A 20,493-nucleotide genomic window follows, 5' to 3' on the forward strand; every position below is an offset into this window, starting at 1 on the left:
TGAGATATAATACTACTAATAATAAATATATTAGTAATATATAAATAATAAAAATATATTATTACAATAACATTATTGTTAATATAATACTAATAAATATATTATAATAATGAAAACAATAATGGAAATTAAATAATATACATATAATAGTAATGGAAATGTAATCATATAATATTGAGATATAATACTACTAATAATAAATATATTAGTAATATAAAAATAATACTTAAATAATAACAAGTTTATTATTATTATTATTATTATTATTATTATTATTATTATTATTATTATTATTATTATTATTGGCCTACCTGATCGTCCGAAACTTCAACGCAGCGGATGGAGAACGGGGGCTTGAGGTAGGCAAATCCCAGTAGCGGAGGGCGGGAGCAACTGGTCACAAACTGGGAAAGAAGACAGATATATATCTATCTATATAAAAGGATAAAGTTGTTTGCGCAGTGACTATAACAACAAAACCAAACATCCCAGAAATACGAAATTTGGCAACACAATGCAAAAGGCTTGCCTCCAGGTTACAACAACACAACCACACCACAAAACCACAATCCAGACGCACAAAACTCACAACAACGCATCATGCAATAACAACACAACTAAACACCCCAGAAATACAAAACTTGGCAACACAATGCAAAAGCCTTGCCTCCCAGTTGTAACAACACAACCACACCAAAAAACCACACAGGACCCATAAAACTCACAACAACGCATCGTGACTATAACAACACAACTAAACGCCCCAGAAATACAAAACTTGGCAACACAATGCAAAAGCCTTCCCTCCAGGTTGTAACAACACAATCACACCACAAAACCACAATCTGGACCCATAAAACTCACAACAACGCATCGTGACTATAACACAACAAAACGCTCCAGAAATACAAAATTTGACAACACAACGCAAAAGCCTTGCCTCCCAGTTGTAAGAACACAACCACAACACAAAACCACAATCTGGACCCACAAAACTCACAACAACGCATCATGACTATAACAACACAACTAAACGCCCCAGAAACACAAAACTTGACAACACAACACAAAAGCCTTTTCTCCTGGTTGTAACAACACAACCACACCACAAAACCACAATCCGTACCCACAAAACTCACAACAACGCATCATGACTATAACACAACTAAACGCCCCAGAAATACAAAATTTGACAACACAACGCAAAAGCCTTGCATCCCAGTTGTAAGAACACAACCACAACACAAAACCACAATCTGGATGTACAAAACTCACAACAACGCATCATGACTATAACAACACAACTAAACGCCCCAGAAATACAAAATTTGACAACACAACGCAAAAGCCTTGCATCCCAGTTGTAAGAACACAACCACAACACAAAACCACAATCCGGATGTACAAAACTCACAACAACGCATCATGACTATAACAACACAACTAAACGCCCCAGAAATACATAACTTGGCAAAACAATGCAAAAGCCTTGCCTCCCAGTTGTAACAACACAACCACACCACAAAACCACACTCGACCCACAAAACTCACAACAACGCATCATGACTATAACAACACAACTAAACACCCGAGAAATACGAAACTTGGCAACACAACACAAAAGCATTCCCTCCCAATTGTAACAACACAACCACACCACAAAACCACAATCTGGACCCACAAAACTCACAACAGTGCATTGTGACTATAACAACACAACTAAATGCCCCAGAAATACAAAACTTGACAACACAACACAAAAGCCTTTTCTCCCGGTTGTAACAACACAACCACACCACAAAACCACAATCCAGACCCACAAAACTCACAACAATGTATTGTGACTATAACAACACAACTAAATGCCCCAGAAATACAAAACTTCGCAACACAACACAAAAGCCTTGCCTCTCAGTTGTAACAACACAACCACACCACAAAACCACAATCCGGACCCACAATACTTACAACAACGCATTGTGACTATAACAAATACAAAATTTGACAACACAACTCATCCACCTCCCCAATCCCTACATTCACACTTGGCCTCCAAAAAAACAATTACAATAATAACAATGACAACAACAACAACAACAAGAATCAACACCATCACAGGCAAGAAACAGCCAGGCACTGAGGCTGAGAGGCCAGTCAATGCTACACTGGGCCTCCAAAAAATACAGTAGCATCTAACTTATCCAACCTTCATAATCACAACAACAACAATAATAATAAACACCTACACAGGCAAAAAAAAAAGACTATTGTACCACAATGAAAATATAAACCGCACTCAGCAGAAACAGACATTACAACTAACAACAAACCAAAGACAACAGGGATCTCAAGCAATTATCAATCAACACAAAAATGGAAGAAGGTAACAGACTTCAAATACTACGACTAATGTGAGTATAAAGAAGGTGGAGGTCACAGCATCAATACAACCTCATGTAGACTGACCAACACCACCAGACTCAGACACAGTAATATAATATCTCTATATATATATCTGGGTGGGAGTCCCACCAAAGCCCTCCCGGCAGATGTCCGCTCACCTTGAGGAACATGGCTCTTTCGTCGGGAGAGAAGTCGTTGGCCAGGATGTCCCACAACCACAGGATCACCCGGTGGCTCCCGTGGAAACCCCCGTAGTACACCGTGTGCTTCCTGAAATCATTATACATTAATAATAATCATTAATATCATGTATTTCTCTCGTTATTATTACGAAATCATTTCGGGGATCCCGTCAAGCTCGCCGATATCCATCTTTGACATCTCCAGACACAGAGCCAGCCATAAAACCTCAATGACCCTTTGGTATGTGAGAGCCCCTATATAAATGGGCCAAAGAGAAGGTTCTGGTATTCTGTACAATAAAACCTCTTAGAATATACCAGCGTGTGTCTTGGTGCTTTTTCTGGCGGAAGACTGACCCACAGCACAACTGGGAGAAGAGAACCTCACAATCCACAAAACCTCAATCACCCTCTGGTATGTGAGAGCCCCTATATAAATGGGCCAAAGAGAAGGTTCTGGTATTCTGCACAATAAAACCTCTTAGAATATACCAGCGTGTGTCTTGGTGCTTTTTCTGGTGGAAGACTGACCCACAGCACAACTGGGAGAAGAGAACCTCACAATCCACAAAACCTCAATCACCCTCTGGTATGTGAGAGCCCCTATATAAATGGGCCAAAGAGAAGGTTCTGGTATTCTGTACAATAAAACCTCTTAGAATATACCAGCGTGTGTCTTGGTGCTTTTTCTGGCGGAAGACTGACCCACAGCACAACTGGGAGAAGAGAACCTCACAATCCACAAAACCTCAATCACCCTCTGGTATGTGAGAGCCCCTATATAAATGGGCCAAAGAGAAGGTTCTGGTATTCTGCACAATAAAACCTCTTAGAATATACCAGCGTGTGTCTTGGTGCTTTTTCTGGTGGAAGACTGACCCACAGCACAACTGGGAGAAGAGAACCTCACAATCCACAAAACCTCAATCACCCTCTGGTATGTGAGAGCCCCTATATAAATGGGCCAAAGAGAAGGTTCTGGTATTCTGCACAAATTGTCAAGTTCTCTTCTCCCCGTTGTGCTGTGGGTCAGTCTTCCACCAGAAAAAGCACCAAGACACACGCTGGTAGATTCCAACAGGTTTTGTTGTACAGAATACCAGAACCTTTTCTTTGGCCCATTTATGGAGGGGCTCTCACATACCAGAGGGTCATTGAGGTTTTATGGATTGTTAGGTTCTCTTCTCCCAATTGTGCTGTGGGTAAGAAAGCACCAAAACACACGCTGGTAGATTCCAACAGGTTTTGTTGTACAGAATCTTCTCTGTAGCCCATTTATGGAGGGGCTCTCACATACCAGAGGGTGATTGAGGTTTTATGGATTGTTAGGTTCTCTTCTTCCACTTTGTTTTTTTTAAAAGGACATTATTATTTATATGGAATAATTTCGAGTTCGAGTGAGAAATAAATATTATTATTAGGTGATAATCTTATGTATTTTTCTTATTGTGATTACGAAATAATTTTGGGGGACCCTCCCCGGTGTCCTCACTTGAGGTCCTCGAGGTCAATCTGGAGATGACCCCCACCATCCTTATCATCATCATCCTCACCATCCTCCTCCTCATCATCATCACCCTGCTCATCATTGTCCTCATCATTCCATCATCCTCATCATCCCCACCATCCTCCTCACGATCTCCATCCTTGATGTCCTCCTCATTCTTATCATCATCCCCATCATCCCCATCCCCATCCTCCTCACTTGAGGTCCTCGAGGTCAATCTGGACATCACCCCCACCATCCTTATCATCATCATCCTCATCATCATCATCATCACCCTGCTCATCATTGTCCTCCTCATTCCATCATCCTCATCATCCCCACCATCCTCCTCATGATCTCCATCCTTGATGTCCTCCTCATTCTTATCATCATCCCCATCATCCCCATCATCCCCATCCTCCTCACTTGAGGTCCTCGAGGTCAATCTGGAGATGACCCCCACCATCCTTATCATCATCATCCTCACCATCCTCCTCCTCATCATCACCCTGCTCATCATTGTCCTCCTCATTCCATCATCCTCATCATCCCCACCATCCTCCTCATGATCTCCATCCTTGATGTCCTCCTCATTCTTATCATCATCCCCATCATCCCCATCATCCCCATCCTCCTCACTTGAGGTCCTCGAGGTCAATCTGGAGATGACCCCCACCATCCTTATCATCATCATCCTCCTCCTCCTCCTCATCATCACCCTGCTCATCATTGTCCTCCTCATTCCATCATCCTCATCATCCCCACCATCCTCCTCCTCCTCACCAACCTTCTCCTCATGATCTCCATCCTTGATGTCCTCCTCATTCTTATCATCATCATCCTCACCATCCTCCTCCTCCTCATCATCACCCTACTCATCATTGTCCTCATCATTCCATCATCCTCATCATCCCCACCATCCTCCTCATGATCTCCATCCTTGATGTCCTCCTCATTCTTATCATCCTCCCCATCATCCCCATCCTCCTCACTTGAGGTCCTCGAGGTCAATCTGGAGATGACCCCCACCATCCTTATCATCATCATCCTCCTCCTCCTCCTCATCATCACCCTGCTCATCATTGTCCTCCTCATTCCATCATCCTCATCATCCCCACCATCCTCCTCCTCCTCACCAACCTTCTCCTCATGATCTCCATCCTTGATGTCCTCCTCATTCTTATCATCATCATCCTCACCATCCTCCTCCTCATCATCATCACCCTACTCATCATTGTCCTCATCATTCCATCATCCTCATCATCCCCACCATCCTCCTCATGATCTCCATCCTTGATGTCCTCCTCATTCTTATCATCCTCCCCATCATCCCCATCCTCCTCACTTGAGGTCCTCGAGGTCAATCTGGAGATGACCCCCACCATCCTTATCATCATCCTCCTCCTCCTCCTCCTCATCATCACCCTGCTCATCATTGTCCTCCTCATTCCATCATCCTCATCATCCCCACCATCCTCCTCCTCCTCACCAACCTTCTCCTCATGATCTCCATCCTTGATGTCCTCCTCATCCTTATCATCATCATCCTCACCATCCTCCTCCTCCTCATCATCACCCTGCTCATCATTGTCCTCCTCATTCCATCATCCTCATCATCCCCACCATCCTCCTCCTCCTCACCAACCTTCTCCTCATGATCTCCATCCTTGATGTCCTCCTCATCCTTATCATCATCATCCTCACCATCCTCCTCCTCCTCATCATCACCCTGCTCATCATTGTCCTCCTCATTCCATCATCCTCATCATCCCCACCATCCTCCTCCTCCTCACCAACCTTCTCCTCATGATCTCCATCCTTGATGTCCTCCTCATCCTTATCATCATCATCCTCACCATCCTCCTCCTCCTCATCATCACCCTGCTCATCATTGTCCTCCTCATTCCATCATCCTCATCATCCCCACCATCCTCCTCCTCCTCACCAACCTTCTCCTCATGATCTCCATCCTTGATGTCCTCCTCATCCTTATCATCATCATCCTCACCATCCTCCTCCTCCTCATCATCACCCTACTCATCATTGTCCTCATCATTCCATCATCCTCATCATCCCCACCATCCTCCTCATGATCTCCATCCTTGATGTCCTCCTCATTCTTATCATCCTCCCCATCATCCCCATCCTCCTCACTTGAGGTCCTCGAGGTCAATCTGGAGATGACCCCCACCATCCTTATCATCATCATCCTCACCATCCTCCTCCTCCTCCTCCTCATTCCATCATCCTCATCATCCCCACCATCCTCCTCCTCCTCACCAACCTTCTCCTCATGATCTCCATCCTTGATGTCCTCCTCATTCTTATCATCATCATCCTCACCATCCTCCTCCTCATCATCATCACCCTGCTCATCATTGTCCTCCTCATTCCATCATCCTCATCATCCCCACCATCCTCCTCACGATCTCCATCCTTGATGTCCTCCTCATTCTTATCACCATCCCCATCATCCCCATCCTCCTCACTTGAGGTCCTCGAGGTCAATCTGGAGATGACCCCCACCATCCTTATCATCATCATCCCCACCATCCTCCTCACGATCTCCATCCTTGATGTCCTCCTCATTCTTATCATCATCCCCATCATCCCCGTCCTCCTCACTTGAGGTCCTCGAGGTCGATCTGGGCGTTGTCCCCGGAGATGAGCCTCTGGAGCTCCGGGGCGGAGAAGACGCGGATCCAGTCGGGGCGGATGATGGAGCGGAAGCCCCCGATGAAGGCGGCGGCCTGGCTCTTGATCTGCGTGTGCATCCGGAAGTGCGCCATCAGGTGGATGTAGCTGATCCTGCGCCCGGGAGGAAGAGGAAGAGGGCACACAGGAAGTGAGCGCGCGGGAATTGGGAGGAGCAGGGGGCGGGACTTCCCCTCTCCCCCCCCCCCACAGAGGACTCCCCGTCTCCCAAATCTGAAAGGAAGTCCTCCTTTGGAAGTAGGAAGTCCCGCCTCCTCACTTCCTGTTTCCAGGGGGTCGTATATGAAAACAGGAAGTGAGGAGGAACTGGAGGCAGGACTTCCTGTTTCCAAAGTAGCTGGAGTAAGGAGGAAGTAGGCCTTCCAGGGGCTGTATTTGGAAACCAGAAGTGAGGAGGAAGTGGAGGCGGGACTTCCTGTTTCCCAAAGGAAGTTAATGTACGACCCCCTAGAAGACCTCCTTTGGAAACAGGAAATCCCAACGCCTCTATTTCACTTCCTGTTTCCAAAGGAGGTCTTCTAGGGGGTCGTACATTAACTTCCTTTGGGAAACAGGAAGTCCCACCTCCACTTCCTCCTCACTTCCGGTTTCCAAAGGAGGCCTTCCTCTCCAAGCTCGAGAAGGAAGTAGATCTTCTACAGGTCCTATTTGATGTGAGGAGGAAGTGGAGGCGGGACTTCCTGTTTCCCAAAGGAAGTTAATGTAAGACCCACTAGAAGGCCTCCTTTGGAAACAGGAAGTGAGGAGGAAGTGGAGGCGGGAATTCCTGTTTCCCAAAGGAAGTCAATGTACGAACCCCTAGAAGGCCTCCTGTGGAAACAGGAAATCCCACCACCTCTATTTCACTTCCTGTTTCCAAAGGAAGCCTTCTCCAAGCTGGAGAAGTCAGGAAGTATCTCTGAGCTCTTCCTTTGGAAACAGGAAGCCAGGAAAAGGAGGCGGGACTTCCTGTTTCCCTTGAGAGTGAGCTGGATTAAGGAGGAAGTAGGCCTTCTAGGGGTCGTACTTGGAAACAGGAAGTGAGGAGGAAGTGGAGGCGGGACTTCCTGTTCCCCAAAGAGTCTGTATACAAAAACAGGAAGTGATGAGGAATGGGGAGGCAGGACTTCCTGCTTCCAAAGGAGCTGGGGAAGAGAGGAAGTAGATCTTCTAGGGGTCGTATTTGGAAACAGGAAGTGAGGAGGAATAGGGGGGCGGGACTTCCTGTTTCCGAACTTACTTGTTCTCGTTCGTGACAGGGATGGTCTTCCCGCCCGGAACGAGTTCGTGGCAAACAAGCTGCCGGACGGAAGAAATAAATGAATTAATAATTAACAAGGTTCCGTGGAGATGTCAATAAATATAATAATTATTAATAATTAACATAAATATTAATCATACCTGTCCCATGACGTCTTCGTCATAAGAGAGCGTCAGGCCCAAGTCGCTGACATCACCGTCATAACGCTTGAGGACGAGAAAGGATAATAATAATAATAATAATAATAATAATAATAATATTTCTATGCTGCCCCCTTGTGGCCACGTCTGATCACTGCATCCATACATAAATGTACTAATATAATAATTAAAATAATAATAAATATAGTAATACATATAATAAATATAATCATATGTAAGTATACAGTTGATCCTGTCTATGCTGCCCCCTTGTGGCCACGTCTGATCACTGCATCCATATAGCAATAATAATAATAATAATAATAATAATTAATAATAATATTTCTATGCTGCCCCCTTGTGGCTGTGCCTGAGCACTGCATCCATATATAAATGTACTAATATAATAGTAAATATAATAATATATATATATAATATATATATATAATAATAATATTTCTATGCTGCCCCCTTGTGGCTGTGCCTGAGCACTGCATCCATATATAAATGTACTAATATAATAGTAAATATAATAATAATAATAATATAATAATAATAATAATAATAATAATAATAATAGTAATATTTCTATGCTGCCCCCTTGTGGCTGTGCCTGAGCACTGCATCCATATATAAATGTACTAATATAATAGTAAATATAATAATAATAATAATAATAATAATAATAATAATAATAATAATAGTAATATTTCTATGCTGCCCCCTTGTGGCTGTGCCTGAGCACTGCATCCATATATAAATGTACTAATATAATAGTAAATATAATAATATATATATATAATATATATATATAATAATAATATTTCTATGCTGCCCCCTTGTGGCTGTGCCTGAGCACTGCATCCATATATAAATGTACTGATATAATAGTAAATATAATAATATATATATATATAATATATATATAATAATAATATTTCTATGCTGCCCCCTTGTGGCTGTGCCTGAGCACTGCATCCATATATAAATGTACTAATATAATAGTAAATATAATAATAATAATAATAATATAATAATAATAATAATAATAATAATAATAATAATAGTAATATTTCTATGCTGCCCCCTTGTGGCTGTGCCTGAGCACTGCATCCATATATAAATGTACTAATATAATAGTAAATATAATAATAATAATAATATAATAATAATAATAATAATAATAATAATAGTAATATTTCTATGCTGCCCCCTTGTGGCTGTGCCTGAGCACTGCATCCATATATAAATGTACTAATATAATAGTAAATATAATAATAATATATATAATATATATATATAATAATAATATTTCTATGCTGCCCCCTTGTGGCTGTGCCTGAGCACTGCATCCATATATAAATGTACTGATATAATAGTAAATATAATAATATATATATATAATATATATATATAATAATAATATTTCTATGCTGCCCCCTTGTGGCTGTGCCTGAGCACTGCATCCATATATAAATGTACTAATATAATAGTAAATATAATAATAATAATAATAATATAATAATAATAATAATAATAATAATAATAGTAATATTTCTATGCTGCCCCCTTGTGGCTGTGCCTGAGCACTGCATCCATATATAAATGTACTAATATAATAGTAAATATAATAATAATAATAATATAATAATAATAATAATAATAATAATAATAGTAATATTTCTATGCTGCCCCCTTGTGGCTGTGCCTGAGCACTGCATCCATATATAACTGTACTAATATAATAGTAAATATAATATATATATATATATATATATATATATATATATATATATATATATTTCTATGCTGCCCCCTTGTGGCCGCGCCTGAGCACTGCATCCATATATAAATGTACTAAAATAATAGTAAATATAATAATAATAAATATATATATATATATATATATATATATATATATATATATATATCTATGCTGCCCCCTTGTGGCTGTGCCTAAGCACTGCATCCATATATAACTGTACTAATATAACAGTAAAGATAATATATATATATATATAATATATATAATAATAATAATATTTCTATGCTGCCCCCTTGTGGCTGTGCCTGAGCACTGCATCCATATATAAATGTACTGATATAATAGTAAATATAATAATAATATATATAATAATAATAATAATAATATTTCTATGCTGCCCCCTTGTGGCTGTGCCTGAGCACTGCATCCATATATAAATGTACTGATATAATAGTAAATATAATAATAATATATATAATAATAATAATAATAATATTTCTATGCTGCCCCCTTGTGGCTGTGCCTGAGCACTGCATCCATATATAAATGTACTAATATAATAGTAAATATAATAATAATAATAATAATAATAATAATAATAATAATAATAATATTTCTATGCTGCCCCCTTGTGGCTGTGCCTGAGCACTGCATCCATATATAAATGTACTAATATAATAGTAAATATAATAATAATATATAATAATAATAATAATAATAATAATAATAATAATATTTCTATGCTGCCCCCTTGTGGCTGTGCCTGAGCACTGCATCCATATATAAATGTACTAATATAATAGTAAATATAATATATATATATATATACAATAATAATAATATTTCTATGCTGCCCCCTTGTGGCTGTGCCTGATCACTGCACCCATATATAAATTTACTAATATAATAGTAAATATAATATATATATATATATATATATATATATATATATTTATATAATATAATATATAATAATAATAATAATAATAATAATAATAATAATAATAATAATAATAATATTTCTATGCTGCCCCCTTGTGGCTGTGCCTGAGCACTGCATCCATATATAAATGTACTAATATAATAGTAAATATAATAATAATATAATAATAATATAATAATAATAATAATAATAATAATAATAACAGGACACTGTGTGTTCACCTTGATGGAGGTGAGGTTCTTGTAGAACTCGGAGTCGAGTGAGGGGAGCTCGTCGACGGAGCTGTAGAAGAGGCTGTGGTGGTGGCCCAGAACCTGGCTCAGGAAGAACGACGCAAACGGGACGTCCACCACGATCCCCTGGCCCAACAGACACATAATGATAACAATAATAATAATAATAATAATAATAATACAATATAATAGAGGTAGGGGTTGTCCTTTATACACATGGGGACATCATCATCAATCCTCATTATCATATTAAATTATATTATTTCTCCTATTATATGATAACCTTATGATCGGGCATGGGTCTAATATTTTTTATTATATCAATATATTATATCACTTTACTTTTATTATTATTATTATTATTATTATTATTGTGACCATATTATATTATGATCGGGTGTGAAGCTATTATTTTTATTATTTTTTATTATTTTTATTATTTATTTTTTATTACATTTTTTATTATTTTTATTTTTTATATATTATATATTATTATTATCACTATATTATATAATTTATATAATTTATCAATATATCAATATATTATATATTTTATTATCATATCTTTATTTTTATTATATTAATATATTATATCACTTTACTTTTATTATTATTAAATGATATTATTATTATTATTATTGTGACCATATTATATTATGATCGGGTGTGAAGCTATTATTTTTATTATTTTTTATTATTTTTATTATTTATTTATTATTATATTTTTTATTTTTTTTATTTTTTTATATATTATATATTATTATTATCACTATATTATAATATTTTATTACTATATTATATAGTATGTTGTTGTGGTGTATTACTTTTGTATTATGTATATTCTTATTATATTAATATCATAAATTGTTTTTATTATACCAATATATTATATTATTTTATTTTATTATCATATCCTTATTTTTATTATATCAATATATTATATTATTTTATTATCATATCCTTATTTTTATTATATCAATATATTATATCACTTTACTTTTATTATTATTAAATGATATTATTATTATTATTATTGTGACCATATTATATTATGATCGGGTGTGAAGCTATTATTTTTATTATTTTTTATTATTTTTATTATTTATTTATTATTATATTTTTTATTTTTTTTTATTTTTTTATATATTATATATTATTATTATCACTATATTATAATATTTTATTACTATATTATATAGTATGTTGTTGTGGTGTATTACTTTTGTATTATGTATATTCTTATTATATTAATATCATAAATTGTTTTTATTATACCAATATATTATATTATATATATCATTATTTTTATTATATCAATATGTTATATTATTTTATTTTATTATCATATCCTTATTTTTATTATATCAATATATTATATCACTTTACTTTTATTATTATCAAATGATATTATTATTATTATTATTGTTGTTGTGACCATATTATATTATGATCAACATCATTAAATTATGATTATTATTATTTATTATATCAATATTATTTTATCACTATATTATAATATTTTATTACTATATTATATAGTATGTTGTATTATGTATATTCTTATTATATTAATATCATAAATTGTTTTTATTATACCACTATATTATATTATATCATATCATTATTTTTATTATATCAATATTATTTTATCACTATATTATAATATTTTATTACTATATTATATAGTATGTTATATTATGTATAGTCTTATTATATTAATATCATAAATTGTTTTTATTATACTACTATATTATATTATATCATATCATTCTTTTTATTATATCAATATTATTTTATCACTATATTATAATATTTTATTACTATATTATATAGTATGTTGTTGTGGTGTATTACTTTTGTATTATGTATATTCTTATTATATTAATATCATAAATTGTTTTTATTATACCACTATATTATATTATATCATATCATTATTTTTATTATATCAATATTATTTTATCACTATATTATAATATTTTATTACTATATTATATAGTATGTTGTTGTGGTGTATTACTTTTGTATTATGTATATTCTTATTATATTAATATCATAAATTGTTTTTATTATACCAATATATTATATTATATATATTATTTTTATTATATCAATATATTATATTATTTTATTTTATTATCATATCCTTATTTTTATTATATCAATATATTATATTATTTTATTATCATATCCTTATTTTTATTATATCAATATATTATATCACTTTACTTTTATTATTATTAAATATTATTATTATTATTATTATTATTGTGACCATATTATATTATGATCGGGTGTGAAGCTGTTATTTTTATTATTTTTAATTATATCAATATTATTTTATCACTATATTATAATATTTTATTACTATATTATATAGTATGTTGTTGTGGTGTATTATTTTTGTATTATGTATATTCTTATTATATTAATATCATAAATTGTTTTTATTATACCAATATATTATATTATATATATCATTTTTATTATATCAATATATTATATTATTTTATTTTATTATCATATCCTTATTTTTATTATATCAATATATTATATTATTTTATTATCATATCCTTATTTTTATTATATCAATATATTATATCACATTACATTATTATTATCATCATATTTTATCATTATATTCACATAGCATTATGTTTTTTATTATTTTATTAAGTCATATGTTATTGTGATATTTTTATTCTACTCTTTATATTCCTATATCATTATATTAATATTGTGTTATAGTAGTTTTATTATGCTGGCAATTTTTTTATTATATCGTATCATATTATTTTTGTGTTATCCATATTTTGAATTACGTTATTTTTATTTCTATATCATTTTATAAGTAATACATTTTATAAATAATATTTAAAATAATATAAAAATAAATTATATTAAATATTATTATCAATATTTGGTATTTTTCTGACCTCGTAGACAGCCTTCCCGAGCATTTTTCCGACGAATTCAAAGAGTTGTAGGTAATTCTCGTGGATGTACGACGTTGGGGATGGATACAACCGCTCGTCCCCACTCGTGGTCTGTGGGATACATAATATATAATATAATATAATATAATATAATATAATATATAATTACATGCAGATAATATGAAATAATAATCATAATAAAAAAATCAGAAAGTCCACAAAGTACAGCAGACAAAAAACCAGTACAAGAAAACCGCACTACAAACTAGAGCAGAATCAGTACAAGAAAACCGCACTACGAAGTAGAGCAGAATCAGTACAAGAAAACCGCACTACAAACTAGAGCAGAATCAGTACAAGAAAACCGCACTACAAACTAGAGCAGAATCAGTACAAGAAAAGCGCACTACAAACTAGAGCAGAATCAGTACAAGAAAACCGCACTACAAACTAGAGCAGAATCAGTACAAGAAAACCGCACTACAAACTAGAGCAGAATCAGTACAAGAAAACCGCACTACAAACTAGAGCAGAATCAGTACAAGAAAACCGCACTACGAACTAGAGTAGAATCAGTACAAAAAAACCGCACTACGAACTAGAGCAGAATCAGTACAAGAAAACCGCACTACGAACTAGAGCAGAATCAGTACAAGAAAACCGCACTACAAACTAGAGCAGAATCAGTACAAGAAAACCGCACTACAAACTAGAGCAGAATCAGTACAAGAAAACCGCACTACAAACTAGAGCAGAATCAGTACAAGAAAACCGCACTACAAACTAGAGCAGAATCAGTACAAGAAAACCGCACTACAAACTAGAGCAGAATCAGTACATGAAAACCGCACTACAAACTAGAGCAGAATCAGTACAAGAAAACCGCACTACGAAGTAGAGCAGAATCAGTACAAGAAAACCGCACTACAAACTAGAGCAGAATCAGTACATGAAAACCGCACTACGAAGTAGAGCAGAATCAGTACAAGAAAACCGCACTACAAACTAGAGCAGAATCAGTACAAGAAAACCGCACTACGAACTAGAGCAGAATCAGTACAAGAAAACCGCACTACAAACTAGAGCAGAATCAGTACAAGAAAACCGCACTACAAACTAGAGCAGAATCAGTACATGAAAACCGCACTACAAACTAGAGCAGAATCAGTACAAGAAAACCGCACTACGAACTAGAGCAGAATCAGTACAAGAAAACCGCACTACGAACTAGAGCAGAATCAGTACAAGAAACCCGCACTACGAACTAGAGCAGAATCAGTACAACAAAACCGCACTACAAACTAGAGCAGAATCAGTACATGAAAACCGCACTACAAACTAGAGCAGAATCAGTACAAGAAAACCGCACTACAAACTAGAGCAGAATCAGTACATGAAAACCGCACTACAAACTAGAGCAGAATCAGTACAAGAAAACCGCACTACAAACTAGAGCAGAATCAGTACAAGAAAACCGCACTACAAACTAGAGCAGAATCAGTACATGAAAACCGCACTACAAACTAGAGCAGAATCAGTACAAGAAAACCGCACTACAAACTAGAGCAGAATCAGTACATGAAAACCGCACTACAAACTAGAGCAGAATCAGTACAAGAAAACCGCACTACGAACTAGAGCAGAATCAGTACAAGAAAACCGCACTACAAACTAGAGCAGAATCAGTACAAGAAAACCGCACTACGAACTCGAGCAGAATCAGTACAAGAAAACCGCACTACAAACTAGAGCAGAATCAGTACAAGAAAACCGCATTACAAACTAGAGCAGAATCAGTACAAGAAAACCGCACTACAAACTAGAGCAGAATCAGTACAAGAAAACCGCACTACAAACTAGAGCAGAATCAGTACAAGAAAACCGCACTACAAACTAGAGCAGAATCAGTACAAGAAAACCGCACTACAAACTAGAGCAGAATCAGTACAAGAAACCAGCACTACGAACTAGAGCAGAATCAGTACAAGAAAACCGCACTACGAAGTAGAGCAGAATCAGTACAAGAAAACCGCACTACGAACTAGAGCAGAATCAGTACAAGAAAACCGCACTACAAACTAGAGCAGAATCAGTACAAGAAACCAGCACTACGAACTAGAGCAGAATCAGTACAAGAAAACCGCACTACGAAGTAGAGCAGAATCAGTACAAGAAAACCGCACTACAAACTAGAGCAGAATCAGTACAAGAAAACCGCACTACGAACTAGAGCAGAATCAGTACAAGAAAACCGCACTACGAACTAGAGCAGAATCAGTACAAGAAAACCGCGCTACGAACTAGAGCAGAATCAGTACAAGAAAACCGCACTACGAACTAGAGCAGAATCAGTACAAGAAAACCGCACTACAAACTAGAGCAGAATCAGTACAAGAAAACCGCACTACGAACTAGAGCAGAATCAGTACAAGATAACCGCACTACAAACTAGAGCAGAATCAGTACAAGAAAACCGCACTACGAACTAGAGCAGAATCAGTACAAGAAAACCGCACTACGAAGTAGAGCAGAATCAGTACAAGAAAACCGCACTACAAACTAGAGCAGAATCAGTACAAGAAAACCGCACTACGAACTAGAGCAGAATCAGTACAAGAAAACCGCACTACAAACTAGAGCAGAATCAGTACAAGAAAACCGCACTACGAAGTAGAGCAGAATCAGTACAAGAAAACCGCACTACGAACTAGAGCAGAATCAGTACAAGAAAACCACGCTATGAACTAGAGCAGAATCAGTACAAGAAAACCGCACTACGAAGTAGAGCAGAATCAGTACAAGAAAACCGCACTACAAACTAGAGCAGAATCAGTACAAGAAAACCGCACTACGAACTAGAGCAGAATCAGTACAAGAAAACCGCACTACGAACTAGAGCAGAATCAGTACAAGAAAACCGCACTACAAACTAGAGCAGAATCAGTACAAGAAAACCGCACTACGAACTAGAGCAGAATCAGTACAAGAAAACCGCACTACGAAGTAGAGCAGAATCAGTACAAGAAAACCGCACTACGAAGTAGAGCAGAATCAGTACAAGAAAACCGCACTACAAACTAGAGCAGAATCAGTACAAGAAAACCGCACTACAAACTAGAGCAGAATCAGTACAAGATAACCGCACTACAAACTAGAGCAGAATCAGTACAAGAAAACCGCACTACGAACTAGAGCAGAATCAGTACAAGAAAACCGCACTACGAACTAGAGCAGAATCAGTACAAGAAAACCGCACTACAAACTAGAGCAGAATCAGTACAAGAAAACCGCACTACGAACTAGAGCAGAATCAGTACAAGAAAACCGCACTACAAACTAGAGCAGAATCAGTACAAGAAAACCGCACTACGAAGTAGAGCAGAATCAGTACAAGAAAACCGCACTACAAACTAGAGCAGAATCAGTACAAGAAAACCGCACTACAAACTAGGGCAGAATCAGTACAAGAAAACCGCACTACGAAGTAGAGCAGAATCAGTACAAGAAAACCGCACTACGAAGTAGAGCAGAATCAGTACAAGAAAACAGTACTACAAACTAGAGCAGAATCAGTACAAGAAAACCGCACTACAAACTAGAGCAGAATCAGTACAAGAAAACCGCACTACAAACTAGAGCAGAATCAGTACAAGAAAACCGCATTACAAACTAGAGCAGAATCAGTACAAGAAAACCGCACTACGAACTAGAGCAGAATCAGTACAAGAAAACCGCACTACGAAGTAGAGCAGAATCAGTACAAGAAAACCGCACTACAAACTAGAGCAGAATCAGTACAAGAAAACCGCACTACAAACTAGAGCAGAATCAGTACAAGAAAACCGCATTACAAACTAGAGCAGAATCAGTACAAGAAAACCGCACTACGAAGTAGAGCAGAATCAATACAAGAAAACCGCACTACGAAGTAGAGCAGAATCAGTACAAGAAAACCGCACTACGAAGTAGAGCAGAATCAGTACAAGAAAACCGCACTACGAAGTAGAGCAGAATCAGTACAAGAAAACCGCACTACGAAGTAGAGCAGAATCAATACAAGAAAACCGCACTACGAAGTAGAGCAGAATCAGTACAAGAAAACCGCACTACGAAGTAGAGCAGAATCAGTACAAGAAAACCGCACTACGAAGTAGAGCAGAATCAGTACAAGAAAACCGCACTACGAAGTAGAGCAGAATCAATACAAGAAAACCGCACTACGAAGTAGAGCAGAATCAGTACAAGAAAACCGCACTACGAAGTAGAGCAGAATCAGTACAAGAAAACCGCACTACCAACTAGAGCAGAATCAGTACAAGAAAACCGCACTACAAACTAGAGCAGAATCAGTACAAGAAAACCGCATTACAAACTAGAGCAGAATCAGTACAAGAAAACCGCACTACGAAGTAGAGCAGAATCAGTACAAGAAAACCGCACTACAAACTAGAGCAGAATCAGTACAAGAAACCCGCATTACAAACTAGAGCAGAATCAGTACAAGAAAACCGCACTACAAACTAGAGCAGAATCAGTACAAGAAAACCGCACTACGAACTAGAGCAGAATCAGTACAAGAAAACCGCACTACAAACTAGGGCAGAATCAGTACAAGAAAACCGCACTACGAAGTAGAGCAGAATCAGTACAAGAAAACCGCACTACGAAGTAGAGCAGAATCAGTACAAGAAAACAGTACTACAAACTAGAGCAGAATCAGTACAAGAAAACCGCACTACAAACTAGAGCAGAATCAGTACAAGAAAACCGCACTACAAACTAGAGCAGAATCAGTACAAGAAAACCGCATTACAAACTAGAGCAGAATCAGTACAAGAAAACCGCACTACGAACTAGAGCAGAATCAGTACAAGAAAACCGCACTACGAAGTAGAGCAGAATCAGTACAAGAAAACCGCACTACGAACTAGAGCAGAATCAGTACAAGAAAACCGCACTACGAACTAGAGCAGAATCAGTACAAGAAAACCGCATTACAAACTAGAGCAGAATCAGTACAAGAAAACCGCACTACAAACTAGAGCAGAATCAGTACAAGAAAACCGCACTACGAAGTAGAGCAGAATCAATACAAGAAAACCGCACTACGAAGTAGAGCAGAATCAGTACAAGAAAACCGCACTACAAACTAGAGCAGAATCAGTACAAGAAAACCGCATTACAAACTAGAGCAGAATCAGTACAAGAAAACCGCACTACGAAGTAGAGCAGAATCAGTACAAGAAAACCGCACTACAAACTAGAGCAGAATCAGTAGAAGAAAACCGCACTACAAACTAGAGCAGAATCAGTACAAGAAAACCGCATTACAAACTAGAGCAGAATCAGTACAAGAAAACCGCACTACAAACTAGAGCAGAATCAGTACAAGAAAACCGCACTACGAACTAGAGCAGAATCAGTACAAGAAAACCGCACTACAAACTAGAGCAGAATCAGTACAAGAAAACCGCACTACAAACTAGAGCAGAATCAGTACAAGAAAACCGCACTACAAACTAGAGCTGACAACTGGCACAACAAAACATTGCATGGAAAGTTCATATCTATCTTGTTTGCTGTGTCATACAATAAAATAATAATAATAATAATAATAATAATAATAATAATAATAATAATAATAATAATAATATACTGTAGTAATAATCGTAGTGGTGTTGCTTACCTTGAAGAGGTTGAGAGCGGGGTCGAAGACCTTCTTGATGATCTCCTCCAGGAACTCCTTGAAGACGCCATCTTGGTCGATGCCGGCCTCGTCGACCCCGAGGTCGTTCACGAACTTGACCCGGATGACCCCCTTCATGGCGTTCTGAGACAACTGACGCAGCTGCTCGTAGCCGTCCTAGAAGGAACAGAGACTATTTTATGTTATCATATTATACATTATTATATATATTGTTATATTAAATACAATCGAATATTATATATCTTATATTATATATTATTATTAAATATCAGAATAAAATAGAATATTTTATGTTATAATATACATTATATATATATATATATATATATATATTATATATACAATAGAATATTATGTCATCTATTATTATATATTTTTATTAAATATCATAATACAATAGAATATTTTATGTTATCATATTATACATTATATATATTATTATATTAAATACAATATGTCATCTTATATTATATATCATTATTAAATATCATAATAGACTATCACCATATGATATATTATTATATATTATTATTAAATATCATAATAAAATAGACTATTTTATATTTTTATTAAATATCATAATAAAATATTATATATTATTATTATATTATTATTTTATATATATATATATTATATATATTATATATATATATTATATATATATATTATAAATTATATATATATTATATATATATATATATTATAATATATATTATTATATTATATATAATATATATAATGTT

General features: G+C 35.8%; 1 protein-coding gene across 1 annotated transcript in view; it reads right to left on the reverse strand.

The window, feature by feature from the left end:
- LOC134295079 (ubiquitin-protein ligase E3B) overlaps positions 1-20,493 on the reverse strand; it is a 48,710-nt gene that overhangs the window by 4,292 nt on the left and 23,925 nt on the right. The window contains exons 8-15 of the mRNA XM_062967010.1: positions 19,730-19,906; positions 14,044-14,154; positions 11,096-11,233; positions 8,167-8,232; positions 8,006-8,064; positions 6,697-6,879; positions 2,562-2,673; positions 312-404 (exon numbers count right to left, since the gene is read on the reverse strand). Coding sequence (XP_062823080.1) covers positions 312-404; positions 2,562-2,673; positions 6,697-6,879; positions 8,006-8,064; positions 8,167-8,232; positions 11,096-11,233; positions 14,044-14,154; positions 19,730-19,906 — 939 coding nt within the window. The remainder of the gene's footprint in view (positions 1-311; positions 405-2,561; positions 2,674-6,696; positions 6,880-8,005; positions 8,065-8,166; positions 8,233-11,095; positions 11,234-14,043; positions 14,155-19,729; positions 19,907-20,493) is intronic.

The sequence above is a fragment of the Anolis carolinensis genome, unplaced genomic scaffold (assembly GCF_035594765.1).
Source record: "Anolis carolinensis isolate JA03-04 unplaced genomic scaffold, rAnoCar3.1.pri scaffold_74, whole genome shotgun sequence".
In the NCBI taxonomy this organism is placed as follows: Eukaryota; Metazoa; Chordata; class Lepidosauria; order Squamata; family Dactyloidae; genus Anolis; species Anolis carolinensis.